This window comes from Taurulus bubalis, assembly GCF_910589615.1.
Source record: "Taurulus bubalis genome assembly, chromosome: 16".
Classification (NCBI taxonomy): Eukaryota; Metazoa; Chordata; class Actinopteri; order Perciformes; family Cottidae; genus Taurulus; species Taurulus bubalis.
In genome coordinates this window covers 18,918,608-18,936,393 of record NC_136604.1, presented here as the reverse complement: position 1 = coordinate 18,936,393, position 17,786 = coordinate 18,918,608, and the positions used below count along the sequence as shown (strand labels likewise).

Below are 17,786 nucleotides of genomic sequence, written 5' to 3'. Positions count from 1 at the left end.
GTATTTATTAACAATATTTTGTTTTCATTCTGAACATTTTCTTAAATAACTACAGTACAGTGTCCATAGGTCCATTTCACAGCCACAAAAAGGTATTTACATGTTTACATATATACATATACACAGGAGGCATGTACACAAGGCTTCTGTGTGTCTCCGTTAGATTAAAGCTCACACATTTGGCTACAGCCTCAAGAGTCATGAGGGATCCATAGCAGACACAAAATAAGATTTACAGGATGTACAATTATTACAGACATAATGGGTGAAACATGGCACCATGTTGGCAGGATCTGCTAGGAGAGATATTAGGAATCTCTAAAGAAAGAAAAAGTGACTCGGCTACCAAGTTGTCAGAAACAACATGTCGAAGATGTAAATACGTATAAGATGTGCCACAGCATGTTCACGTCTCCATATGAACTATGTCAATCCACACTTTAATGACAGGCACTGAAGATCACAATGCATCCTGGTTGTTCCTTCATTAAACACACGCACACAAATATATACAAAGAAAACCAAACATTCACAAAACACACAAGTTCACTCCCAGATCTTCTTATTTTTTTTCCCACAATGACGTGCTTCCCTTTTTGAATGCAGACCGAGCAGAGAGTAGCGTTGGCAACATGCATAAAGGCGCGGAAATGTCTTCCAGCTCGACTCCAAACCCTCACTTTGAACCTTCTGATCCAGTTGGAACCTCAGAGGCCCTAAATATATATGTATATATTTAAATACTGCAAGAAGCACTACTTTCCAGGAAACATGAATTCGAGAAAGAAAAAAAAAAGAAGAAATCGTAAAAATCGAAACTAATAAATAGTTAAATAATGATATAACTCAATCAGAGATGGCTGTAGCAACCGGTTTCTGCTCAGTATGAAGGACATGAAAGTGTTAACATCAAGAAAAAGCTTTTCCCCATTTTCAGTAGCCGTCCTATAAATAAGATAATGTCAGTAATGTAGTTGCAAGCTAATTGCTTTTACTATTGTAGTGGTTTCAGTACTTCGGTGTGGAGCTAAAACAAGTTATGAGGCCGGTACCGTCCAGCCACTTCATCACATTATGAAGGCTTCTTAAAAAGAAGAAGAAGAAGAAGAAATAAACGGGAATGAGATTTAAACCAACTGTCTGACTGGTTTCACTTAACTATAAAGATTAATGAAAGAAAAAAAAAAATTTAGAATTACACATCAAGGCAGTGAATCGAGAGCAAGTCATTGACATTCTGTCAGTTCTCAGTATTAAGGCGTCATCACTGTTCAAGCTTCTCACATCTCTGGACTACGAAGCCGTCGTTAGCTCCACGTGATATGTGCAGGGGTGGAAACTGTAGCACCAACAATGGCAGCACTGACACAAAACATGCACCCATCACATTTCATGGTTTTGTGCAATTTTCAACCCCCCAAAAAATACAAAATAAAAAAAGATTTCCACAGTGCTCAAAAGTAGTATGTTAGACACAAAAAGTAAGGCTTTTGAGATCTGACGGAACATGAGAGGAGAATGAATTTCATGCTGGGAAAATGTCAAATGTGGAGGAGTTTGTTTTTAAGAAAGGTCTCCGTGTGGCTGAGCCGGGGATGACGCTTTAGAGTCCATCAAGTTTTGTTTTGTTTGTAGACGATGAACAGCAGCGGCGTGATGAACAAGGCAGTATCTGTAAGATACGACAGAACCAGCTACGTTGGTCCCGCCCAGTGCAAAATGCCAGTCCATCAGCCAATTGGTCCGCGGGTCTCTACAAGTGTCCTAGATCATGTTGACCAGTTCTGTCGAGTCCGTTTCTGAATCTGCTTCGTCCCTGAAAAATAAAAAAAATAAAAAAAGAGTCTTCAGTTGGAGATTTGCTTCACTGACAAACACAAACTCACCAAAAAAGGCGTTTCAAGACCACGGTCCTACCTTTGTTCCTGGAGCAGTTTGCGGTTTCCTTGCCTCCTCTCCTCGGTGATCGGGTACCAGTACAGGATGCAGAGGCCGATGAGGATGAGCGCTATGGGTGCGGCGGAGACCAGCACTTTCAAGGTCATGGCCACTTCCTCTGGTTGAGAGCAGCCTCTGCTGATGTAGCCGGCAAAACTGAAGAGGAAGAAGAAACACAATGTTAAAAAAATACAAACTTCACATTTTCATGCGACGCAGAGCTTTAATATCGGTGATACATTTTCTAAGTAAAGCCGCGTTCTTCAAAATTCACACCAGAAATTGCTGGAAAAAGGCCAACGCTGCTGTAGTCATGACACACACACACACACACACACACACACACACACACACACACACACACACACACACACACACACACACACACACACACACACACACACACACACACACACACACACACACACACACACACACACACACACACACACACCTTACTGTACTTAATCTGATCAAAGAAAAAAGGAATTCCTTTCTTTGATGTGGGATTTGGGAGATTTGTTTTAGCCTCATTGAGACTTTCTTTTGTATTATTGTGTGCGTTACATAAAAACCCACTGAATCACCTACAAAACCCGTTTTGAATGAGTGTGTTGAAGTGACGACTTACTCTAAACTGAGAGTGGAGATGCCGAGGGAGACTCCTGAGGCGAACTTGGTGAAGAAGACGTAGAAGGAATAGAAGAGCGCTTCGTGGCCGGTGGAGTCCGGGTTCTGCACTTGGAAGTCGTCGACGACGTCGGGCAGCATTGACCTGACGGACACGGAAAAGTTAGCGTCACAAAAGTACCCATTATAAGTGTGTATGTTCTTAAAATAAAAAAAGGAGTCAGCGGGGATCTTACCAGGGCAGCAGGAAGGCTGCAGCCACTCCGACGCCGGCGGCAAAGGAGACGACGTAGGTGACGATCAGATTGCTCTTCATACACACCACCAGGATCATGAAGGGAATCACCGACTGGAAGGACCGAAAGAGGAGAAGCGTTAGACCTCCGCAGCACATCGGATCAGCTGCCAGTCAGAGAGGAGCTCCCTGAAAACAAGGCTCTTAAATGGCCCACTGGAGCCGCTTTTCCTACAACTCCTGGGATATAATTTCATTCCTGTCAATCTTGGTGGGTGAACGTGACTGTGGGCCTTACCAAGCTGCCAGCGCAGACCGCCGTCTTTTTCCCAAAGCGAGTCAGGAACCACTGCCAGAAGGGGATGGCCAGAGTAGCAGACAGCTGAGAGGAGGGGAAAGAAAAACATTCAAGGTTAACCAGCTGTTTTGGTTTTCTACCCTCCAGACACAACTCACAGAAGGAGCATTACATTCCACACGAGGCCTTCTCTTGCAGCTGAAACCAGGTTCAGACCCTCAGGGGCCACATGACATCACAGTAAAGGCTCCAGCTTTTGTTTTGGGGATTCGACCCCTCACACCTGCCAAACGCAACAGCGCTGAGGGGAAAACCAAACGGTTTCATCGGCTCTTCCCAAAACAAATTTGAGCTCAATGTGATGCAAAAATCCCATCGGGGTCACCCATAACTCTACAGGGGTTAGCTTGGATCAGTTTGACCTCTGACCCCTCCATGTTTGACTAAAGTAAATATAACAGTGGTGCTTTTTTCACGCTTCGCTGCAGTCTGGCTGTGCAGTCATGTGTGTAATAATGACTTTGCTCTGCGGCTTCCCACCACGAGTAAATGTTTTGCAGCAGTTTTTTCTCTTCATCTAAACTATTTGTTGTGTTGCATCAGCAGTATGAGAGTCTGAACTTCATCTTCAAAGCCACAGTCCACAGCACTTGCTTGCACAGACACCAACCTCTCTCCTCTGAGCCGTATCAGCAGTTGTTTCCCCAGAAAGCAAAACATGATCAGTTAACATGTCTTTATCTTCTAAACCTTCCTCATTAGGCACATTTTTACACAACCCAGTGTGTTCCTGCCAAATGAAAACGAGATCATTTGTGGTGCAGCAGGAGAACTAATGTGCCATTACGCAACGTGCCTCATATTTAAAAAAAAAAAAAAAGTACATACAAAAGGGCTTTTTGTTTGTTGCAATTATCAAACTGCCCGTTGCTCTCGCACGACGTTTCTTTACATTTGACCGTTACAATGTTTATCCAGTCTGAGACACAAGTCCTTACATAACACCAGTGAGTTGGATTCGTTCAGTTTGAATCCATCTTCGCACTAACAAGATCAGAGCTGAGCTTCCAGGGTTTAATCCGACATCTCATCAAATTACTGAAGGCGAGGATTAGGATCACTTACTGACGATTACGGAGCGGTTCCTAGAAAGGATCACACTGTTGGAGCCTCTAAAAAGTAATTCCACTAAATAAATGCGCTTCAACAAAAAAAAGAAGAAAAAAAAAAAGGTCACTGCGTTGCCTCCGTAATCCTTTCCGTAAAGTAAAGGATCAAAGCGTATAATCTGCTCAACCTCACTGATGTGCGTGCTACAGAAAGCACATCTATGGATTAATTGGGTTTAATACCTGCCGGGATCTGAAGCGACTCTGATATGAAGAACCGTTTCTTCAGGAGAGGTCAAGAGAGATAATGTGGCTCCACTACTGTCTGTGGGAATGGGATGGCATTCAGGCAGAGCAGTCAGGGGACACTGCTTTCTGACCAAGTACAGACTCGCCTTGTGATTGAAGAACAATTTATGTGTTCGCCCTGGGAGGGAAGCTTTTGTCTGCACTCTGAATAACGGCTTAACTTATTCCTGCACAATCGAGGTTTCATGTGCTGGGGGGGGGGAGGGAATGCAGCCATTGCTCTGGCAACAGTGCATCTATCTGAAGGAGAGCCTGAAAGTGCCACCTGTGTGTGTGTGTGTGTTGTTGGGTGCTCACCATGATGACCAGCAGTATATTCTGGAAGTCGTTTCTGAAGCCCAGTGTCGAGCTGCAGAACAGGGCGAAATTTCCCTCCAGGAGCTGCGGGACAAAGCACAGAGATTTACTCAGTAAAATCCTACTGTCTAAACACACAAACAGACAGACACACACATCTTGGACAACTTCGCAGGCGCCACTTTAACTCTGATCGGGAGCACAAACCAGCGAGGGACGAAGAGCCAATTGGACTCAGTAACCACAAACAGCGTACCGACGTACTGTGCATGCGCGCGCGCGCGCACACACACACACACACACACACACACACACACACACACACACACACAGCTCAAAGTAAAATGACGCATGTGCCTCTGTACGCACCATGAAACCCAGCGAGGTGAAGAGGAAGACCATGACCAGCTTAGCGTACGGTCCGTGTCCCATCACCAGCTTAATCCCCTGGAAGAAACCCATGGGCTCCGACCTGGGACGACAAGACTCTGGAGAGAGAGAGAGGGGGGAAAAGAAACAGGAAATAATGAGCAAAGATGCAACGTTACATCCAACAGGGAACATTTTCAACTCTTGTAGTTTGTCCAGTCAGCTCTGCCACGTTAAAGAGGTGCGTTTGCATGCAGCCAATCAACCGACGTTCTTGGGTAGGGCTGCAGGATTTTAACTAGCACGGAAATAACTCATTTGCGATTATTTTTGACTGATATTACGATTGGATTTATGATAATAACGAATGCTATTTTCATTCTCACTAATCACAGTGTGATTTTTGCTGGGACATTGAGATCTGGATAACATTTTCAATTAATTGTGCAGCCCTATTTTGAGCAGTGAACTCAGGCTGACTTGATTCAACAGTTAAAAATAAAAAATGTTACACGTATTGGGCTGTTATATGTAGTGCAATTTAAAAAAGGCACCAATTAACAACTTAAAACAAACAAAATTTATCTCTGATTCACCACTTCATTTCGTTTTTCCACCCGAGTTTTGTCTTGAATGAAAGTCAAGATGACGGCGTCTAAACTGAAGGACGGAGCCGGTTCGACAGTCTCACCTTTTCGCTCCCTCACACCGCAGAAAAGAACGATGGCACACAGGACATAGATGATGCAGATGACGCCAGAGGCGATCATGTAGGCCTTTTTCTGTAAAGGAGGAACAAGAGAAGAAACGGTTAGCAAACAACCATTTCTGTTTTTCTCTCCAGCCTCAACTGTCAAACCAGTGTTTCACAGCTCAGTTTGTTTACCGTGTCGTCCAGAGAAATGACGCGCTCCGTTGCGTTGAGTCCGTCGGACAACGAGGAGTTCAGGCCCGCCGAGAGCTCGGCGGGTCCCGGGAGGCAGGGAGCGTTAGCCATCCCCACGATCTGCCCCTGGATAGCGGTGCCAAGAACAGTGCCCAGAACCTCCACCGTCATCCCTGAGGGGGGAGAACACGGGTTAGTCATTGAGGAGGAGGCGCGCTTGTCAAATTAATCAAAACAAAAAGTCTACTCACTGTATGCGGTGGCTGAGTCTCGTTCCTTCTGCTCCGAGCTGATGAACATGGTGAGGGCCGAGTACGGCACATGGAAGCACTGTGATTGCAAAGAAAAAGAGCGACGAGATGAGAAAAGTGAGTCCCTTTTTGGTCGTGCAGAGAAGTAAAGACAAGTAGTGGTGCAACATCTTGGGAAGATTGATAAAACTCTGTCAAATGCCAAACTATTCCTGTCCAGATTATTGAGCAAGTAGAGGATTTGCTAACAAAATGCAATGGAAAGATTGCAACACTTTGCGATGATCAAATCAGTTGCGCATAAGAAACATGATTCATAATGCAGGTAATTCAGGTTACAACCTTTCCATTTCATTCCATAGTAAAGAGTCATTGAGGAGATGAGTGTAGATGGTAAGAAATCAAACATACGGGACATACAGTCGCTGGGATTGTCGAGCCTGGTACTCACAGTTTGAAGGGTCTGGAAGATGCAGTAGAAGATAAGGTACCAGATGACTTTGCCTTCCTCAATGGGAGGAACGAACCATATGAGGAAATAGGCGAGCACGGCCAGAGGGGTTGAGAGCACGATCCTTTAGAAAGGAGAGAGGAGACAACAACATCAGTGGAGGAAAACGTGATCCTACGAGAGCCTGAAACACGTTGTGAACAATCAGCCTTAACGAGCGGGGACACTCGTTACCTACACGGCCATTTAACGAGTCTTTCATTCAATTTGTGGCCAATTTCTTTGTCCCCTCTCGGATCAGCATTGTTTGGTGTTTTGTTGCCGATCATCATTAACGGAGCCGCGGCGTTCCCGCTGTTCCACGAGCACCGAACAGGTCGAGCTTGTGGCTAAAATTGGAGGGTTATGAGAATACGTAACACTTTTGTGTGTTTCTCTGTTGCATGAATATGGTTCAACGGAAAAAAAAAAAAAAAAAGTTCATAAGAAAAAAAAAAAGAACATTTCAGCTGCAAAATGACTCCTCCGCCTCACACTAACATCTAACATCCCGTAAATCTGCGTCATGAAGTCATTCAAAGAGGGAAAGGAAAAAAAGAGTAGGAGTAGAATTCCTCTGGTCACTTCCTTCCCCCCCTAGTCGCTGCTTCCTATGGTCAGATCGACGCTCTCCAATCAGACACGAGATAGCAGAGCGCAGCCACACCTCTGGAATAAAGAGTCTGGCCATCCTGCTTGTCCGTCTATTCTCCAGAAGAATCACTTTAAACATCAGGCGATTCCTCTTTATTGGACAGGAAATTAACTCACACACACGCGTCACTGCGGCCCACAAGAAACACGCCATTGTCACACAGATATAAATAAATAAATGACGCAACTTCTCGCCAGCAGACTGGCCACTAATCAACCGAAGCCCATTCAGAGCCACAGGACGTACTTTGAAGAGCGTGATGTCAGCGGGAGCAGCATTCAGCTGACTGTTGCCCATGTAATGAGATTAACTGTACACCATCGTGAACTCACTGTGTGAGTGCAGCAGCGGTCTGAGCTCAAGCTGATATTTCATCTGGATACGACAATCCATTTTGAAATGTATGGTTGTCGTATTGAAAGCTTATTCCCGCTTTGCCATTTCACACCAACACACGCCATAAAAGGAGCGATGACACTGGATTTAACCAAACTGAGGCGTGTCCATCAGGAACATCTCCTTTACTCGGCTTCATTTAGACACGTTAAAACAAGCTGTGGCGTGAAATACATGCATACTTTTATAGACGTTCATGCCCCATCTTTTTCAGTGAATGCTGTTCTTAAAACGGTTTGCAGGATTAAAGCCAGGACTCGCCTGCAGAAGTGCAGCTGACGCCGTGTGTCATACAAGTGGTGCTCTGATGCACTTCCTGGAATCGTATTCGAAGGTCCTCTGAAATAGCCCTGATGACTAGAGAGGGGGATTTTACCCCAACATGTTAACTCAACAGGTGACACCTCCTTAGTCTGCTGCTTATTAACTGTGAAAACTTATTTTTATAAATGGGCTGAAAGCAATACATACATAAATTACTTGGGCAGCAATCATCTTGTCTAGGTGTGTGATTACCGGTAGCTGTCATAAAAGTTGAAAACCAAGCGTTTTTTTATGCTCCAAGAATAACTAGAAAGTAAAAAGAAAAATCATGCTTTATATAGAATTATTGCTGGGGGGTGCGAGGGGGGATTGAAAACACTTTGGCACACTTGAATACATTAATTATAGGGAAGACAGGCAGTCAGTATAAGCAACAAACCAAACTTTGGATACTTAATGGCCAAAGTCCAATTGATGCATATATAATACATATATAATGTATATACAGAGAACCTGCAGTCCGTCCCTTGTGACCGCTCCGCAGCTTGAACTATAGTGAACTCCTGAATTCCTGAATTCCTCAGCCAAGCTTTAAAAATCCTGCCGGGCCACTGGCAGCCGACAGCCGATTGGCTCACACTTGTGGTGTGTTGTGGGCTGGACCAATGAGAGGCGAGCCTGACTCGTCTCCCCTCCCCCCTCACTTCCTACAACACAGCGCTCCTAAGGCTCCTGTGGCTTCATCCCTGATCTCAGACACCGCACCCTATATCCTCTTTTTTTCTTCTTCTTTTACGACAGAGTGCATCGTGATGAAACCGAAAGTGCCAATCATTCCTCCATCCTTTCTTCCCTCCTATAAAAACCCCACCCATCCATCCACGACAACTAAATGCATCTCACTCTGCACGAGCAGCACCGAGCACGACCCACTTTTGAGATTCAAACGCCAGCATCTCGACGTAAAGATTACAATAATTAAAACTGACCGCTGCCCTCTCGTACATTTTAAGCTAAAGTATGCATGCAATTATTATACATTACACGTGGAAGTCTAAATGCAATGTTCACAGAGGCTATACGTGGACATTAACAGCTAACAATTTACTGTTGCAAAAGCTTTTATTCCTTAATAATTGTCTGATAGCAAATCACTGAGGATCATTTGGTCAGAAAACCAAGAACAAGAAGCCATTTCACAACATTGCTGCACATCTGAAACTGCCAAAGCTTCACCTCACTACAAGAAAAAAGAAAGAGGAACATCCGACTCTTCTGGGGGAACCGCAACCGAACGCAACGGCCATTCCTTTGTGTTCTAAATTAGTCATGCAGGTGATCTCGCGCACACACACACACACACACACACACACCCACGGGGGAACATTAGCAAAGGAAACTGAGGACTAGGGACCATGTGAGACCTTCATGATGCAGGTTCATCTCCCATAGTGCCCCTTCATTAGAACAAGGTACACACATTGCATTCACCAACTGGGGAGATAGTGTTTTTAATTAAGTAAGTAGGCAGGGGAGTAAATGGGCGGAGTCGCTCTCACATCCCTGTGGTGCTCAATATAGAGCCGACTAGACCCTCGGCCATGTTGGCACCTTTTCTCCTGGTCACACTATGTTCTGACATATCGTCTGTGTGAATTGTACCCTTCACGAACAGACAAATACCTTGCATGCAAAATGACTGCGTAGGCTGCTCAGAGATGTGGGGGTGGGGGGAGGATATGGCAGCTGAAAAGAAAAAGGGTCAGGAACCTTTCTGTGAAAAAGAACCACAGGCCTCACACTCCCTCAGACTGGCTGCAATAACAGCATTTCTCTTCAAGAGGGGCATTTCACAGAAAGAAGTCCGAGTGTAATGGTCAAACTAGAACAAAACTAATCCAAAATACTTGCTTTCTGCAAATGAGACCATCACCGAAACATCAAATAGCTCAAAGTTTAGACTAGTAAATATTTGAACAGAGAGACTAGTCCTTTCGGAGGATTCTCCTCGTGAAAAAAGGGTTTGTGTGCCGGCTGTGAAAAGCAAACTCAGGAGCAGGCAGGAGTTGTGTTTGTCATTGCCACGCGAGAGGCCATGCTGTGGGAAACGTCCAAGACAAGCGGCTGCAGGGAATATTTATTTTGAAAGTCTTGAGTAGCTAATTTTTCCTGAACCATGTCAACTAAATACACGTTTTAGCTGATTATTGTTGTGTGTACAGACAGAGAGTGACAGAGGGAGTGAGAGAGAAAGACAGAGAAAGGGGGGGGGGGGGGGGAGTTTGAATGAACACGTGTGAGAAAACGACAAAGAAGAAGCTGCAGCAGTAATTGCATCATCATGACCCGCAGTAACCTCCTGGAGGATGACGCTGGCGATACAAAACACCAGTTCCTCACAAAGCCCCGCCCCCAAACACATGTACAGTTGTGACTCACCGAGCCCGACAGCAGGCCACCCCCCCATGAGGCATTTCCGACAGCAAATGTGTGAGAGGTGCTTCAGTGACACATAACTGGGCTTTATATAAACATGGTAGTGGAAATGGCCTGAGAGAGACTCTTCTTACAGCTGGAGGAGGAAATGATCTGACAAAAAAACCCCTCTGAAATACAGATGTAGTCGTCGCGTAGATAACGTCCGCCGGTATCAGACTGTAGCTCTCGGCGGTTGTTGCAGCCGGGAGTTTTCGACTTACCAGGGCAGCATGCGTCCGAAGCGCGTCCACGGACTTCGGGAGACCAGGAAGCCCACCGTGGGGTCCGTTATGGCGTCCCACGCTCGGCCCACGAACAAAATAATGGAGGCATAGAAGGGATCCAGCTGCAAAAAAAAAGGGAGAGCGGATGCAAACATCAGTGCAACTGTGACATTTAAAAGCCCATTCAAATATCACTACGGGCTCCGTACACGTACGTCAGCACACCATCGACACTAGAGCGACTAAATGTCAAACTATACATAGCATGCGCTCGTTAAACCGCTAAGCTATTTGATGGAGCAGTGTAGCTTTACAACGTGACATCACGGTGAGTAGTGTACTTGTCCCTTTTCTTTCTTTAAAACAGTCATTAGTCAGAAGGGCACCACTTAGCACGTCCAATAGTGAAGGTGCCACTTGGCAGCTCAGCTCAGCTCCTTTAGCGTCGAGGAGACGAGTCTGACTGGAGGCCCGGCAGGATGAATGCTCGACTCTTGACTGTACAATCAGCGCTACGCTGTGTCACCCAATAGACTCTTAATCGACGATCCCGGTAGCAGGACAAAGCGAAACCCTGGGAAGAGGTTGACTTACACGCTATTTGGGCTTTAACCATGAGATTAGTGTCAGAGCCCATTGAGGCGAGCCCCTCACCATCGCGCCACCACCACCACATTTTTTCAGAACAAGCCCTTGTAAGCCTTTTTGATACAGTGGAGCCACATCACGGAGTCAATATAACTTTTTCCACCTCTTCATTTTTCCAGGATAAATCGGCCCTTTGTTAGGGGAGCTTTGCTGGGTCACAATGTCCGGCATGTGCCCTTGTGAGAGAGGTGGTTTGAGGGCAGGAGGGATCATGCAAAACTCATTGCTCTCAGGTCCATAAATGCCACCGCACACACTGTGGCTGGACAGCATAGGGTACAGGAAGGACAGTGTTGCATGCACAGTATGTTCCCTATAACAGTGGGGTGTTCCTTTAAGGGCCAAAGTGGGTCGGGATATATTTAGGTCTGCGTTGTGAATGTGACACTAAATGTCTTGACAGGTGTGCTCATGGAGATTTGAAATAGTCCAAACCAACTCACCTGAGCTACGTCCAGCAGATAGATCTGCAGAAAGAATCCCAGGGCACATCCTGTGATCTGGTAAGGGGCTCCGCCGACGGCATAGCAGAGCTTGTTGCAGACTGACAATCTGTTCCCGTTTTCATGCTGGGGGGAAAAGAAACAAGGAAAGAAGAGAAAAAAACCTGTTAAATCAGAGTAATATAAGCAGCTCCAGAATCCTAAAAGTGGAACCACGATTAGGACATTTTAAGAGTAGACAATGTAGCAGATGTGCGATCCGACTATCTACTAAGAAGACAATGCCAAACGAATGACTCTAGGCACATTGCTCATTCAACATTAACCTACTTTTGGAGAAAGTGTCCTAAAGGCTAAGTATTTGCAGCTGCCTGACAAACCTTTTCAGGCTTCGCAGGCCCTCGTGATTATAGGACATACAGCAGCTCAGAAGCCAACAGGGTGACTGCAATACAGCAGCACACGGTAACTTTCTCAGTTTCCGTCTGAACAATTTAATCTCAGATTATTGTGAAGTGCCTCATAAAAGGAATGTGGACCTGAATTCTTAAATTGGTAGAGAGTCTTAAGGCATAAAGCTAATCATCGTGTAGCGAATTAGGCAAAGGTCAGTGGCGGCCACTGGGGGAACAAGAAACCCTTGGTTTTCTCAACAAGTGGTCATTCTTCTCCATTTTCTCCACTGTGGATGCAATAATTTCCTCAACAGACAGACACTAAAACAACTCCTCTCGCAGAAACACAGCTCTCTGCAGACTAGTGCCAGGGCATGACAACACTATGGTGTCACACACACCACGAAAGCGAGGGGCGACAGTGCCTTGGCAGCGGCATGAACCGGTTTAATACGGCAACGGATTGCCTGCCAGTTTGACCAGGGAGCTCGGACCACTCCTGCCTACAGAGGGACGCAAACACACCCTCTCCGCTGACCAATCAAAAGGTAGCGTTTGCTGCCCTTTTCAGCTGGCAACTTTTTTTGGGGGGGGAAGTTATAAACTCGCTTCAAGAGACGGCAGGCACATTTATGTCGTCTCCTCACCGACGTGCATGAGAAAGACCTCCTCTGAGATCACATCCCTGTGGCTGCAACTACTGAATGAACCAGCCTCTGTCTTGTCGATACACCCAGCCTAGCCTTTGTTTAGGTGACAATAAAAAGCCTCTGCTGTGATTGTGATAGGGCAATTCTTCAAACTTAAGTGACCTCAACACAATGGCCAGCATTACACCAGTTTGATTACCTGGTGATTTATTTTTGAAATGACACTGCAGTGAGTGTACCTACCTACTGCATCACATCACTCTCTTCGCAGTGCACAGAAGCACTTAGAACACTCTTGTTTTAGTATCACTCATCCCAATGACACCAGTTACAGTAGAGGATGTGTATATTGATGCATTTTGCACACACAAAAAGCCTGACGCAATCTACCTAATGAGGTCCAGCCAGACATGAAAAGAAGCCTCCTTTTACTGCTCTGTAGGCAACTACTTGTCTTATCAGTGATACCAGTAATGACGTTATCACTCAAGTAATTATGTTATCACTGCAGACTGTAAACATACTCAAACACGTGACTCAAACTGTTTTTGTTAAATAAATGTTGAAACATATGTATACAACAAATAAAACGGAACCAGTCTGCCCCCATCTGCGTCTGACACGTCACCTTGTTAAGGTGATCCCTGCTGCATTCAAAGCTATCGGAGATATGGATATCAACCGCCCCTCCAAATACGAAATTAAGCCTCGATGTTCTCCAACAAACGCGGATTCTCTGGGAACACCTGGGAAACTCGTCAAACGGTGAAAACAGCTTTAAAATGCCCGTTTCATGACATCCTGAAGCAGAAACGTCTCCTCCTCATTTTGCTCCTACAATGTTAACCCGTTGTGTCACATATCACACCTGAAACAGAGAGACACGGAACAATCGATTTAATGTGTTCCTATTGTCTCTTACATTCAAAACACTTGTTCGACCTGGAGCCCCTGAACGCAACACTACAACAAACCCACTTTGGCGACTGGATTCCACACGAACCAATATGGAGGGTGTGTCGCTTATTTGGATCCCTTCTACCGACAGTCGACGTCAGTGAGACATTTCCAGCTCGACTGCAATTTTTTCATTTGATTCATTTAAATTAATTAAAGAGCTCATTATACAAATGAGAAAGTCCAGCGTATACATGGCGAATGAGACGTTAGCCAACGTGCGCTGAGGAGAAACGGATACATAAAAAAAGCAGCCGTTGGGATAGAAGAGCAACGCTAACGTTGGTATTTGGTGGATTTAAATTTAGCACCGTGTGGCCGGGGTTTAGCGTTGACTAAGCTAGTTTATATGTGCAGCTAAAACACACAATTACAGAAACTAAACTAGAATAAGGCTGAGCAGTTTAAAACGGTCTTGTGATATTCAAAAGGAAGGCAAAAGGCTTCACCGTCGGTTGGAAGCTGAAGTTACTGGTTCGCCGACTGAAAATTAGTTATATTCCTTCTAGTTTTTAAATCACCATCAATCATTTTATTTCACTCAGTAACTGGAGTCACAAAAGAGACGTTAATATATACGAGTCAACTCTTGTGGAGCAGTATCACAACCCGGCTTGTTAACGTGACTCAGTCCCTCGTAATGTCGCTCCACCGGCGTGGCGTGCTGCATTCATTCATACAAAACATTTTTTAAAACGGCTTCTTCGTCGTCTCGTGCATCGCGCAGAGCCGCCCGGCGCGGCGTGTCACGTAAGGGTGTCGGAACTGATGAATGAAACGTACCTTCCTGGCGAGCTTGATTCCGTCCGATTGGACCGGTTTATTCAATAAATTGGTGTTGGAGTATTGTTCGCCTCCTTCTCCTTTCGCCATAGCAGAAGAGCTGGCTTCCTAAATTAAATTTGACGGAGAGGAAACAATAAAAAACGCACAAATATCAAACAGGTTGTTCCCGAGAGGAGTTGAGGAAGGCCGCTCAGTAGTATCGACGTGGTCCTACAATCTGTGAAACTAAGATGCGGAGGCAGAAAGGGTGGATGTAGTAAAAGTTTTTTTTTTTTTTTTTTTTTTTTAGAGCTCCCCGCCCCTTTCAACATGCCACTCCATCCTTAACCCCGCCCCTCTGGAGGCGGCCTTAACGGTACGAATTCAAACTCACCCTTACCAGTCGGAAATGAGCCTTATCAACATCTGATTTCCTTTGAAATAAGAAGTAACTACATCTCCAGAGAAAAATGTGAAATGTTGCACATCTATAAACAAACAGTGGCCCCCAAACCAACAGGGGCCCCCTGTTCCAGTATCAATATAACGTGTTACTCAACCGAGTCGTGTCCTTAATGTACAGTTGAAACAGCATTGAGACATCATATATTAATGGTTAACTGAACAAATAACTTTAATAAGTTAAAGACACTCCATCCATACCACTTTTTTTAAGGCGTTGTAAATGTATCTCTTGTCTTGGTATTGAAACTAATATTTTATAATTTCTGCCTGCTCTGATGTTTTGTTTACACATAACATCTTAATATTTATAGTGGGCATTGTATTATTATTCAAGAGCAGCCGATACAGACACACTCTTTGTTATACGTGGGCACACCAATAAACAACTGTAATGTTGAACATTTAACTGTTTTGAAGTGTTTTTTAATAATTTAACTATACATTTTTCTCCGGCACATGGAGTTTTTTTGTTGTGTAACTGTGAAAACTATACAAGTGTACCATAGTTTGGGCTGTGACTAATATTTATTTGTATAAAACCCACAAAGTTTGGCTCTTCCAGTGTCTATAAACAATTCAAGGATTCAATGTAATTTACATGCGTGCACATCTTTTGCATATTGCGTAATTTGGAAGTATGTTCCCAATGTAGTAGCTCCACAGTTCAACTGCGTGTCTGTGTGTGCGTGCGTGTGTGTGTGTAACATGCTATCTCTGGTCAGTCCTGCACGCTGCTGTCGACTCAAAGTGACCGCCTTCCTCCGTACTGACCATCAATGAAGACGGTTCAAAGTGACCGTTTTAGCATCTTCTAATATGGATGCTCCGTATAACCCGGTTGCTTCATGGAAGCACACACACACAAACACACACACACACACACATCTTCTCATGTGTAGCAGAACAAACAAACAACTTTACTCATGCGGCTGCTCGCGGCCTCGGGGGGGTTCTCAAACCCTCTCTCTCTCTCTCTCAGGTCTTTATTTGCAAAGCGCCTTCTGCTCTGGCGACCGGCCGTGCATATACTGTATATGTTCCCCTTATAGCTGAGCACACATACCGACAGTACACACATGCAGTAAACACACACCGCCATTAGTTTGAATGCTCATCTTTGTGTCCAGCAGAGAAGCATGGAGATGTAAAGATATTTGCCACGTTTACTTGTGGCTACACCGTCTTTCCACCATCACACACACACACACACACACACTTTGACAGGGCTCACCCAGGTAACAGTGCACACACTCGCCTCCTCCCAAAGATCAAACATTTACAATGCAGCTATATCTGCGAATGTGTCAGCGTTGTATTTGTTTATTCACACCAGATGTACGCACCTCTAAGAGGAACTTTCTCTCCGCTGCATTGCTCATATTCAGGTAGTTGAACCTCAACCTCGCCAACTGCACAGTCAAATTCCGACCGCACGCACACGCCATGTGAGTCTACAGGCAAATCAATGTGTTTCAACATGCTGATGTTTGTCTGTGGTTGTATGCTTATGTAATACTGTACTGTATTCTTTTTTTTTTAGTCCCTTTTCATTGCTTACATTTCTCCACCCTATCAAAGTATGTCTGCTCACATTTTGAGATAATTTAAATATAATTTAAGAGTTTGTTGCAATGCCTTCAGGGCGAAGAGTTCCCGCTCTGTTGCAATGCCGGCTTGTTGAAATGTTGCCGTTTGCCAATAGCAATGTTGTCTGTCTGGCTGTAATTTCTTAAAACTAAAAAACTAAAAAACTTAATTTTTTAAAACTGTGCAACTTTTTAAAAGAGAAATAACTGCACTGGTGCTTCTTTGCTTACAAGTGAGAAGTTGAATTTGTGACCTTTGCTCAGTTTGACCCACTACAGCAGCTACAGCCTCACGTCTGATCTGACCAGCAGCTTCTTGAGGTTAATTTTAGATATCTTAAGATAGATATTGCTGGAGAACTGACTTTATGTCAGAGTGCTGACATTACTTGGGCTAATGTCTTCAGAGGAGCCCCTGAACGCAACACCTTAGCGACCGATTCCCACATCATGCAGGATGTTAGCCTACAACTTGCAGCGGTATAAGAAGTCACAGCAAAACGATATTAAATGCAGTTTTCAACTAGTTACACTGCAAGAAAATTCCTAGACAAGAAAAACGTAATGTGCCATTGAAAGACATTATAATAACATTCCACATAATTAATTTTAATTCACTTCTAAACAGATAAACATCTGACATTACAGTTGTTTTATTAGTGTGCCCAGATCTTACAAACAGTGTTTCTGTATCTGCTGCTCTTACATTAATACAATCTAATACAGTGTGTGGTGTTATGTGTAAATATGTGAATAAGTAATGTTAAAACAAGCAGCAGACGTTGCCAAATAACTGTAATAGAAACAAAACAGGGCGCCTCCTCCAACGCTGTATCCAGTTCTCTTTGTAGCATCATCCGTATCAGACGCAATTGTTTGAGAATCTTAACCAAGGACAAGTTTCTCCTCGCTTGTAAGTAAATACACACAGAGGGCCACCGGCTACCGGAGGCGTTCATCCTCCAGAAGCCCATCCGAACCAAAGGGGACTCGTCCTCACTGAGAACCCAAACTCACCTCACATTCCATCGCAGCAGCACAAAGACTG

The 17,786-nt window shown here is 44.6% G+C and overlaps 1 protein-coding gene across 1 annotated transcript; it reads right to left on the bottom strand.

Annotated features, from left to right (window-relative positions):
- On the bottom strand, window positions 1-14,795 carry mfsd2ab (MFSD2 lysolipid transporter A, lysophospholipid b; the record flags this gene model as incomplete). Its single annotated transcript, XM_079231877.1, has 14 exons — window positions 1-1,816; window positions 1,918-2,094; window positions 2,570-2,713; window positions 2,805-2,917; window positions 3,102-3,185; window positions 4,817-4,900; window positions 5,186-5,304; window positions 5,877-5,967; window positions 6,072-6,244; window positions 6,323-6,401; window positions 6,774-6,897; window positions 10,827-10,951; window positions 11,921-12,046; window positions 14,706-14,795. 14 exons carry the CDS (start codon window positions 14,793-14,795, stop codon window positions 1,765-1,767), a joined length of 1,581 nt encoding a protein of 526 aa, XP_079088003.1. The 3' UTR covers window positions 1-1,764.
- Between the last annotated feature and the right edge of the window lie 2,991 nt (window positions 14,796-17,786).